This window comes from Pelobates fuscus, chromosome 5, assembly GCF_036172605.1.
Source record: "Pelobates fuscus isolate aPelFus1 chromosome 5, aPelFus1.pri, whole genome shotgun sequence".
NCBI classification, from domain to species: Eukaryota; Metazoa; Chordata; class Amphibia; order Anura; family Pelobatidae; genus Pelobates; species Pelobates fuscus.
In genome coordinates, this window is record NC_086321.1 from 179,066,813 (window position 1) to 179,078,514 (window position 11,702).

General features: G+C 46.6%; 1 protein-coding gene across 1 annotated transcript; it reads left to right on the top strand.

The window, feature by feature from the left end:
* The first annotated feature begins 3,404 nt into the window (after window positions 1-3,404).
* Window positions 3,405-7,844, top strand: LOC134612069 (uncharacterized). The gene is made up of 2 exons (XM_063456450.1): window positions 3,405-3,951; window positions 6,835-7,844. The coding sequence occupies exons 1-2, from the start codon at window positions 3,405-3,407 to the stop codon at window positions 7,842-7,844; spliced, it is 1,557 nt and encodes a 518-aa protein (XP_063312520.1).
* The last annotated feature ends 3,858 nt before the right edge of the window (window positions 7,845-11,702 follow it).

Sequence of the window (11,702 nt, forward strand, 5' to 3'; positions counted from 1 at the left end):
TCCGTGTGTTTTGTAGATAACAGAGTCCATTCAAGATCTAGAGACTGGATTCTCTTTATCACAATTTTGCTACGTTAAGGGAAAAATAAGGTGTTATGTTACCATCGTACTTATTTGTACTCTTGCAATTATTATTTTATTAAATATAATATTTGGTATATTCTTCCTGTTAAACACATACATCACTAACCATTTTGGAAGAGAGGTGCACTCTTAGCATGATAACAATTATCGTTTACTGTAGTGGTTATGGTAAAAAGAGTCTCTGACTGTCTTTTGTCATGCATTTTAAAGCAGTTTGACAAAACTGCAGCTAACTTAATGAAGTGGTTTCAAGTAACACTACAGGCACCTAGGCCACTTTATCTAAATCAGGGGTGCCAAAAAGGTAGATGTTGTAGAACTACAGCTTCCATGAGAGGGTTGTAGTTTTACAATATCTGGGGATCTACCTTTTGGGCAGCCCTGATCTAAATAAGGTGATCTGGTTGCCATGTCCCTCTCATTTTAACCCTGCAATGTATAGCATTGATGTTCTACAATTTTTACATTTCGTGGTTTAAATACCTCTGGTGGCTGTCATACTGACAGTTACTAGATGAGCTTCCACCGAAATAGCCAAGTTAAACAATCAGATGGTCTCATAGCTTCCCAACACACTAGCTGGAATATCCGAGTTAAACAATCAGATGGTCTCATAGCTTCCCAACACACTAGCTGGAATATCCGAGTTAAACAATCAGATGGTCTCATAGCTTCCCAACGCACTATCTGGAATAGCAGAGCTAAACTATCATATGGTCTCATAGCTTCCCAACGCACTAGCTGGAATAGCCGAGTTAAACAATCAGATGGTCTCATAGCTTCCCAACGCACTAGCTGGAATATCCGAGTTAAACAATCAGATGGTCTCATAGCTTCCCAACGCACTATCTGGAATAGCAGAGCTAAACTATCAGATGGTCTCATAGCTTCCCAACGCACTAGCTGGAATAGCCGAGTTAAACAATCAGATGGTTTCATAGCTTTCCAAGGCATAAGCCTCCCAGTGCATTCCTATAGAAAAACATTGGATTGGCTGAGATGATCAAAATTAATGATCTCATCTAAGAAGGTAAGACCAGCCACAGAGAGAGCAGCATGGCATGGCATAAAAGGTAAGTAAATGACATTTGCTAACCTTTGGTTTTGGAATAGACATTTGTATAGTGTTTCTTTCACTCTTTCATTATCCATAAATATTTGTCCAATTTTGAAAGCCACTGATAGGTAGGAGGCAGCCTAGCGTTGTTTGTATGTTGCCAGTGCAATCCAAATTTGGACAGATTTATATGGATAATAGGGAAGTGAAGCTTCTATATGGTTTCTAGGGTGGCAGAGACCGTCTTGGGTTTTCTAAGAACACAATGTTTTTTGTAAAACCATTATATATATATATATTTTTTTTTTTACAAAAACTAGAAAGATGGCGCCCAAAGACCACTTGCACCATAACCACTTCCATAAGATGTAATGTTTATGGTTCTAATCATGTCCCTTTAATTCTCAGCTAAAGAAAAATTCTGCTGTGTGCACAGCTTTCCCAGCTAAGATTTAAATGTCTCCCAAGTGTAATTCCTAAACTACAAGTTATAAATAGATGTGTGTTAGAAGTTGAAAGCAGGCTCATTGTTCTGTATAGTTTCGCAAGCATTCAGGAAGTATTTGAAAGGTCATTACAAAATGTGTAGCAGTTATTTTTATCTGTGGCTAACATCCATTTAAAATCCAAGGTGTTAACCCTTTCCATAAAGTTAATACAGCATTAATGCATACCTCACAACATTTCAATGGTTTACTAAACCTACATTTTCAGTTAAATTGGTAATAAAGACATGATTTTCCAAACAGCATCCTTGGGCACTAGTGTATATGAGAATCAAGGAAATGTACACATTTTAAAATGAACTGCATTTTAATCAGTTAAAGGAACGCTAAAGCATAAGAAATACAAACTTGTATTCCTACAGATTTAGTCAATGCCTCAGACATTACAAGCATTCTACTGAGCAACCGCAGTGATCAACTCATTTGAATGGCGCATGTGCGTCAATCACCTGTTTTGTGTCAGTTTTCACCAGACAGGAAGACTGTCATCACTGGCAGAGCAACAGCAAGAGGACATGGGGCCTTGTAAAAAGACCAGGGGCTCACATCCAAGAGTAAATGTGATGGCTCCTCTTACATATTCACTTAAGCCCCTCCAAAATTCAGCCCAATAATACGTCCTAAGTCCAACTAACATTATTTGCTCTGCAAATCACATTGTAAAACCAAACCTTTGATTGAATTCAGAGTATACCCTTTATTAACTGTATTAACCCTTAGCCATGCTGACTGAATTCAGAGTATTTAATTTATTAACACTTCACGTGCTGTATTAACCCATAGCCATGCTGATTGAATTCAGAGTAATATATTTGCTAACTCTACACCTGAAGCCCATGGAACAAGGAAGTAATGGGAGTGGGCCTTGACAGAGCCAGGAGTGGGCAAGTGCAGTCAGTAAGGGGTTGGTTTAAGCTAATGGAGCTTGGGGGTGGGGTTAAGGGGGTCAAAATAGCGGCCATCTAATCAGAGCTTCGCTTACCTGTTAATTGTGACAGGTCTGGGAAGTTCTTCTTTTTCTTTTTCTGCAGGTCCATGGCGTCCCTGGAAGAGATCCTGGCTGGAGTGAGGGCAGCGGTAAAAGACCGAGGGCTGGCCTGGCTGCATGAGCAACTGGGGGCTGCAGTTCCCCCTCCGGCACCAGCGTTGCGCAGGACGGTGCGAAGAGCAAGGCCGCCCCAGCGTTTGAGCCCAGGCATGGCGCCCGCACCATGGCGTCGGAAGAGCCCGTCGGCACCCAGTCAGGAAGCAGGAGGGTCGGAGGTTACTGGAGGACGACCGGTGCCGTCTGTTCGATGTGGCGCCGGTCGGGCGAGGATGGCCGCAAAGCGCGGGCCTGCGGCAAAAAGCGCCTCACATAAGATGGCGGCTGGCGGCAAGATAACGCGGGAAGAGGGCTCCAGCACGGCAGGAATGGCGGCCGGGATGACGGAAGAGCGCATGGATGGCGGCAATTCGCTGTGGCGTCCCGGTGAGTCTGTCCTTATCACTGTGGGGCAGGGGACTGGTGGGACAAGTGACAACTCCGCACAGGCAGCCCCCCAGCCACTCAGGAGTGGCCCGGTCAGCAGGATCAGTTCTGAGACGGCCTGGGAGGTGGCCAGGACTGGAGCGGCAGGTGTACCCTCAGGTTGCCAGGGGGGCAGGGTGCCCCAGAGCCTGGCGCGGCGGCCAGCGGGAGGCCAGGTGCAGCGGACAAGGGAGAGTCACGGGGTGCAGCACAGGATAGGCATGACAGGAGCTGCTACAGCGGGAGGATGGGCCCCTCAGGCTGCTCTCACGGGGGGCACCGCAGCAGGGACACGGATAGGAGGGATTACAGAAGGGAGCGGTGCAGCGTTAGCACCAGGCCCAGCAGCGGAAGGAGGTCAGCGGGTCGGCAGTGGAGCAGGGACAGGAGCCCATCACACAGCAGGCGCAGTGGTTCCAAGTCCAGCTGCAGGGTGAGGAGAACGAGGTCCAGTTCCACGGACATTCGGGGGAGGAGGCGGCGCAGCGCATCTGGTTCCTCGGGCTGCAGTGCGCAGGGACGGCGGAGAGTCGCCAAGAGCAGGGAAGTTAGGCCGGTGAGGAGGTGCGAAGCTTGGAACAGTGAAAAGGAGCGTAGGGAGGAAGGACGGGTAGGGTCCCAGCGGTACAGTCTACCCAGGTTGTCTTCTCATTACAGGTCGCGGAGCACTACCCCTACGGTCCTGAGGAGGGATCAGGCGAATAGCAGTCGGCGTCATCCGGACACTCCGGGGCCTGAAAAGGTGGACGGAAGGTCGGCATCCCCGGGGCCTGGCACGGCCGGGGTCTCCAGCGGTGAGTCTATGTCTGCGCAACACTCTGGACAGTTATTGGGCTATTTAAAAACACTCTTAGAGGCATGGTCGGGGGGGGTGAGTCAGCATTACAGTTTGGGAAAGTATGGTCTCCGGACACGGCGGTTAAAGCGATGGGGGCATGTGCCAAAGGGCGAGACAGGCGAGGCGGCGGTGGCGTCCGGTGCGGCCGATGGGGGGGTTGAGCCAGCGGTCGGGTGTGGTGACGTTACGGACGCAGCGCGTCAAAACGTATACGTGTTCTCTGCGGGTCCCCTGGGTTGTCATCTGAAGTTAGACGTAAAGGAAAAAATTTGGAAGGGGGAGTTCATGGAAATCTTTTCCCTGCTTCCTTTGGAGGAATTCTTAGACTTGAAGGAAGAGGATAAAAAGGACGCCAAGGCGGAGGTATCGTAAGATCCCGAAGACTTTCGGGAATTGGCTGAGGGCATTCTGCATCCTGGCTAGCGTGATTGGGGAAAAAAGACCGGGGAGCTGCTCGCAGCTTTTCTGCTACTTAGATGGGATAGGTGAGGCATATCGGACGTATGGGGGCTTGGCATGGTGGAAGTATGACGAGCAGTTTCGTCAACGCTTAGCGGCTAACCCTAGCATGCGGTGGGACCAGATGGACCTGCCGCTCTGGATGAGGATCATGATGGCACAGAAAGCTACGCCCTTTCCTGGGGCAGCCGGGACATCCTCAGGCGGGGCTGTGTCGGCGGGACAAAAGAAGGGCCTCTGTTGGACATATAACGAAGGCCAATGCAAGTGGGGTACTTCATGCCGGTTCAGGCACGAGTGTTTGGGCTGCGGAGGGAATCACGGCGCCAGCAGATGCTTCAAGAAAGGTAAGCCTAATGCCGGAGGGGGAACCGCAGGGGTGCCGGCCACCGCGGCTGCATCTGGGGGCGTCCCCAGTGAGGTTAGGCGCGATGCTGCCTTGGCTAAGGCAATACGCTAACCAAGAGGATGCAGCATTCTTGTGGCGGGGGTTTAGGGAGGGCTTCATGATCCCCTTCACAGACAAGGAGCCGGGGGTGGTTTGCGCTAACCTGAAGTCGGTACGGGAACACCCGGAGGTAGTGTGGGACAAGCTTACTAAAGAGGTCCTCTTGGGGAGTAGGACTGGGAGTTGAGCTTGACTCCATCCTCAACCCGAAACGCCCCACAAGCTCATCTTTGATGATACCAGCCCAAACCAGTACTTCACCTCCACCTTGCTGGCGTCTGAGTCGGACTGGAGCTCTCTGCCCTTTACCAATCCAGCCACGGGCCCATCCATCTGGCCCATCAAGACTCACTCTCATTTCATCAGTCCATAAAACCTTAGAAAAATCAGTCTTGAGATATTTCTTGGCCCAGTCTTGACGTTTCAGCTTGTGTGTCTTGTTCAGTGGTGGTCGTCTTTCAGCCTTTCTTACCTTGGCCATGTCTCTGAGTATTGCACACCTTGTGCTTTTGGGCACTCCAGTGATGTTGCAGCTCTGAAATATGGCAAAACTGGTGGCAAGTGGCATCTTGGCAGCTGCACGCTTGACTTTTCTCAGTTCATGGGCAGTTATTTTGTGCCTTGTTTTTTTCACACGCTTTTTGCGACCCTGTTGACTATTTTGAATGAAACGCTTGATTGTTCGATGATCACGCTTCAGAAGCTTTGCAATTTTAAGAGTGCTGCATCCCTCTGCAAGATATCTCACTATTTTTTACTTTTCTGAGCCTGTCAAGTCCTTCTTTTGACCCATTTTGCCAAAGGAAAGGAAGTTGCCTAATAATTATGCACACCTGATATAGGGTGTTGATGTCATTAGACCACACCCCTTCTCATTACAGAGATGCACATCACCTAATATGCTTAATTGGTAGTAGGCTTTCGAGCCTATACAGCTTGGAGTAAGACAACATGCATAAAGAGGATGATGTGGTCAAAATACTCATTTGCCTAATAATTCTGCACTCCCTGTATATCGTGTGCCTATTTCGAAAAGTTTAGCACTTTTCTGGAATGGGTAACGCGGCGGGAATCGGCCGGGGCACGGTTGTGCACTACCTGGACGATTTCTTATGCGTTGGCCCACACGGCTCAGACCGGTGCAGGCAGATACTAGGGGTGTACCAATGGGTGGCGCAGACTATGGGGGTTCCTTTGGCTGAGGACAAGACCATGTGGGCCACCACGTGCCTCAGTTTTCTGGGTTTAGAAATCGATTCAGAGATCGGGGAATGTAGATTACCGCCAGACAAATTACAAAAATTGAAGGATTTAGTGTACACAATCGGGAAGGCGAAGAAAGTGACACTACGGGGGTTGCAGTCTCTGGTGGGGAGCCTGAACTTTGCGTGCAGAGTCATACCCATGGGGAGGGTTTTCTGTAGACGGTTGGCACGAGCGACGAGTGGGATACGGGTGCCTTCACATTACATCAGGGTTTCCACGGACATGAGGGCAGACTTAGTGGTGTGGGCTCGGTTTCTCAGGGATTTCAATGGCAGGGTGTTTTTCCGGGAACAGGCGGTGTCCTTGGAAGCCGTAGGTCTGTTTACGGATGCTTCTGGCAGCGTCGGGTTCGGGGCATATTTTTCGGGACAATGGTGTGCCGAGGCGTGGCCCGAAGCATGGAAGGCGAGCCCATTGATCAAAAATCTGGCATTCTTGGTTGAGGTAGCATTGTGGGGATCGGAGTTAGCGAACAAGCGAGTCGTGTTTTATTCGGACAACATGGCTGTGGTGCAGGCAATCAACAGTTTGTCAGCATCTTCGCTCCTGGTTTTATGCTTACTACGGCAATTGGTGCTCCTATGCATGTCTTTCAATTTAGTATTCAGGGCTAGGCACATTCCGTCATTCTCAAATGTGGTGGCTGATGCGCTCTCTCGTTTTCAGTGGGATCGTTTTCGGGGAGCAGCGCCAGAGGCACGGGAACACGGGCAGGCCTGCCCGGACGAGATGTGGCGACTTGGGACATCGTGCTTGGGGAATATATAAAGAAATCGTTGGCGCCGAGCACGTGGTCATCTTATGCTAAGGTTTGGAAGGAATGGGAGGAAACAGTAGAGGAGGTAGGTGGGGACTTTTCCGAAGGCCATAGGTTGGATGTCTTTTTATGGTTGCTGTGCCGTTTATTTGCGAAGAGGGCTTCGCCAGCCATGGTAGACAGGCATATGTCCGCCTTGGCTTTTTGGTTTAAATTCCAAAGGTGGGAAGATTTGACAAAACATTTCTTGGTTCGACAGGCGGTACGGGGTTTTCTGAGGGGGAAGAAGTCGACGGACATTAGGAGGCCGGTGTCCTTTGCGGTCTTACAAGGATTAGTGGGAACATTGCCTGGGTTATGTTCATCACCATTTGAAGTTGTACTGTTTTCTGGAGCATTTGTTTGGGCGTTCTTTGGGGCATTTCGGATTGGTGAGTTAGTCAGTGCTAACAAGGCAGGAGTTGGTGGCTTACAGCGCGATGATGTGGAGGTGAGAAGCGATCGCGTACGGATTAGGCTTGGCCGATCGAAGACTGATGTTTTCGGCAAAGGCTGCTCAGTGGTGCTGTTCGAGTTGCCGGGGTCAGGGATGTGCCCGGTGGCTTGCGGTGCAAGATACATAGACATCCGTCCAAACGTCGGCGGTTGTTTTTTCTTACACGCCGACTGCACGGCGTTGTCACGGTTTCAGTTCATTCGGATTTTCCGTTTAGGTTTAGTGAGGCTGGGCCTGCAGCCCATGCAGTTTGGGTCGCACTCGTTCCGGATTGGGGCGGCTATGGAGGTGGCACGTTTGGGCCTCGGGGACGAGCGGATTAAGAGAATTGGGAGGTGGGAATCGTACGTGAGGCCCGACGGGATGGTGGAACTTGGAGGGGACAAAAGGCCGGGACAGGTGGGCAGTGGCGCTGCTGTATAACTAATTTTGTCTCTTTTCAGGTTGGAAGGTTTGGTTGATGGGCCACTCGTACGTTTATTGGGCACAGAAGAGGGCTGCAGTTCGGAAGCAAGGAACACAGCTGGGCTTCCCTCTGGAGCGGGCGGCCTTATCCTGGTTTGGTTTTCGAGGTTTTAGTTGGCAGAGCTTAAATAATGTATTGTTTAGGAAGGTGGCAAGTGGTCCAGTCCCAGATGTAGTTGTCGTACATGGTGGGGGGAACGACTTAGGGCTGATTCCCCAACGCAAATTGTTGTGAAGAATGAAGAGGGACTTGGATCGGCTGTGGGAGCTGGTCCCTGGCGTGGTGGTGGTGTGGTCGGAGATGGTGCCTCGTTTTACATGGCGGCACGCCAGGGATCCAGCTGCGGTGGCACGATGCAGGGGTAAGGTCAATAGGACAATGGCAGTTTTTGTTAGCCGGATGGGGGGAGTAGTGGTGAGGCACCAGGAACTAGAGGGCATGTTGCCAGGTTACTTTAGGAGGGACGGAGTACATCTGTCGGCTGTAGGGTGTGACTTGCTGAACTTGGGGTTTCAGGAGGGCATAGCCTGAGCCCTGTTTCTGTGTGGTGGGGGTCGCACATGGTCTTAAGGGGGTCAAGACAAGTGCTGTGGCAGAACAGGGCGTGGTTAAGTTGGAAGTTATCTAGGCTGGAGTAGGCCAGACGGTGTCATGTGTTGGTAGGTTCTAGCTCTTCGGTGGCGACGAACCTGGGGGTGTAGGGGTGTCTGGGTACACCCCTACAGTTATCATCATGATATGGGGCCTCGTTGGTAGGCCGGGTGTTTGCAAGTTTATTGGTAATTTATGTTAATTATTGTTCATGTGGTAGGGTCATTGTCAGGGGTATTGTGAGGGGGGATAGTAAATAATGTCAGTTTGACAATGACCCTAAATATGTTAATTTATGAATATTAATAAAGCTGTGGACGTTATACTCCAACAGTATTAAACGTGTCCGTGTATTATTTTAAAGTAAAAGTATAGCACATGCCGAATAACGACAGTGCAAATGTCATGCTGTTTTAACCCCTAGCCATGCTGTATTAACCCTTCACTTACTGCAATATAATCCTGAATGCATACATGTTACATTAAAGTGGCAAAAAAGTGGAGTTTTAAATCTGTCTCATTTTTCCACTGGACTCAGGGATAACAATGAAACCATTGTTAAAAGTGTGATGGTAACGATAGGTTAACACTCTGCCCAGTTTGTATATTACTATCTTTGGTAAAGTTGTTTTTCATTTTAAGAGACACTAGAAAAAACAGTGTACACTAAAACAATAGGGAGGAAGTATGACATCATCAAACCAATGGGCACATATGTTGATGGCTCAAAGACTATAAGACTGCTTTATTGACACAGATGGGATTCTTTGCATGAAGCTATGTGTTTGAATAAACTTTGTTGCTTTGTGGGAGGGCTATTCTGGCATTAAGCAGAAGGATATGTGTCATTCACAGGCCATGTCCCCAGGGACACTAGGACATTGGGTAGTCATGCTTCTCAATGAGTACTTCTGTAATGTACAATTAATCGTACACATTAGCAGTTTTATGGTTTAGTGTGTTGTGTCCCACTAAGACAGGCAGATCATAAAGTAAGTACTCGAGAATGTTAACATTGATTTTATTTCCTTAAAATGTTTAAACCTCAAAACAACAGTATATCAGTGGATTAAACCATTTTTTTAAAATCCCACTAGTATGCGAGGCAAATATTTTGTTAATAAGACTGCATAAGATCTACATGTATTTTTCTTATTTCTAAAACTTGTAATTAAAGGAACACTATAGGCTCCCAGACAACATCAGCTCAACGAGGTGGTCTGGGTGCATACTTTAAGGGTACTTAACCCTGCAAAGGTAATTATTGCAGGTTTTCATCAACTACAATAATTACCTTTGAGTGTTTAAATCCAGCTCTAGTGGCTATCTACCAGATAGCCACTAGAGGGACTTCCTGGTCGTTAGGCGACTTTTGTTCGCCTAACTGACGCTGGACGTCCAAGCACTATGCATGAGGACATCCAGCGTCATGTAAATCCCCACAGGAAAGCATTGTACATGTTTTCCTATGGGGAAAATACTAATGCAAATGCGGACGTCGCAGAGCCTGAACCAGCGCCGAGTTTTTTGTTTGTTTTTTTAACCCTTTCTGGACTATGATGGGGGGGCACTATATGAAGCTAAAGTGCCTGGAAAATGTAATTCAATTAATTTTCCTGGTACTATAGTTTCTGTTTAAGGTAAATACTGGTTCTATGAAAGTGTGCCACTGTATTAGTAACAGCTATAATGAAACATATATATGAATTACACTTCTATCTCCAGTTAAACCTAACATTAGGTTGCTGTTAATTTTACAGCATGCTGTAGTTATGGTGTTTAGAGTATTCCTTTCATCATTTGCAGTTTTGTGAATAAACCCAGAAGAATGAAGAGGATTTGTGTTGCTGTGTCTTTGCATCCTGGCTGTTTAAGTATAGCTGAATTAGTGAAATGTAAATAGAGATTTGGCTCAAACGCTTAAGTGTTCTCATGTTGTAATGGTGAGAGATTGGAATTTACAAAGTCTGCCCCCATGGAAATCTAAAGAAGACAGACCATGCTTTGTGTTGGTAAATGGTATGTGCAGCGAGCGGTTACTGTGATAAGGGGGATGAGTGTGTGCAAACAGTGCACATTTGACGTCAGTAAACTCGTTTTGAAATCAGAAAAGATGGGCCAGTGATGCTTGCCAGCAGATGGCGCCAAAAGACACAACAACAACAAAAATCTAGCACTACATGGGCTGTTCCAGAATATGCCTAATTGAGTAAGTATGATTCTATTGGATCCAGTCTATACTTTGTATTGCACTGTGCTACTGTAAAGTATTCTAAATATTTGGTTAAATTCGGACGGCTAGTGAAATGGATTGCTATAGCAGAAATGATTCTGGGTTATTTAGAACAGGTGACATTGGGCTGAGGAGGAGGATTTGAAATAGTTCTTGTTGTCTAAAGCCTGCATTGTTGTGTAATAAAGGGGGTAGAAAGGTTATACAGCACTCTAATACTGACTTTATATTCACAGTGAAAACCATTTTCAGTCGTTGATTTTTGCTTGTTGTAATGCAGTTAGATACACTGCTGTTGACTAACAATCATTTTTGAGAATATTCTAGAAGCTGATTTATAGTTTAGGTCGACAAGATTATTGGGTTTAGGCTTAAATAACCAAATTGAAAACATTTTTAAATAAGTATGTTTTCAATTCAATTGTTTATTTCCTTAAATTTTTAAAATTCCCTGGTAAATTCCTTTGAATTCAGAGTTTATTGAATCACCCTGATAGAATTCCATCTCTATAGTTGTCCCATTCAGCACTTTATCATTATATATCCAATAGGATGTATCATCTGTCTTTATTGATCTGTTTTTTTTTCATCTAAATATCAGAAAATGACTTGATTCTTAAGAAACGGTATAGGCACCATAACAACTTCATCACAAGTCGTTGTTATGGCCCCAAAGGTCCCTGGCACTTTCTTACCTGAAAGGGTTAAAGCGTTCTCAAATGGTTTAACCTCATGTTGCTCTGCAGTGCCAGATCTCCCTGTCCCACAAATTGCTATCATAACCTGATTTATGTTTTTACTATTTTTTTTATTTTTTTTTTGTCTTAGGCAGTGTAATTGTGTGTTGTGCTGAGCTGACAAAAAGTAAACAATGCAATTCCGAACAGAGAGTAGAAAAATCCCCAGCTGAGCTGAGGAGGAAGATTTTTGTAATTTAAAAAAAAAAAAACTTTTTCTCTATGCATCGGTCTTATTTTAGCACACTGTTTGA

What these genes read in the sequence shown, in the direction of transcription:
- LOC134612069 (XM_063456450.1), top strand. Translation starts at nt 3,405, where the DNA reads ATGGGCCCCTCAGGCTGCTCTCACGGGGGGCACCGCAGCAGGGACACG. An exon ending in CACGGCCGGGGTCTCCAGCG is followed by an intron (nt 3,952 to 6,834) that starts GTGAGTCTATGT and finishes TCTCGTTTTCAG; the next exon opens with TGGGATCGTTTTCGGGGAGC.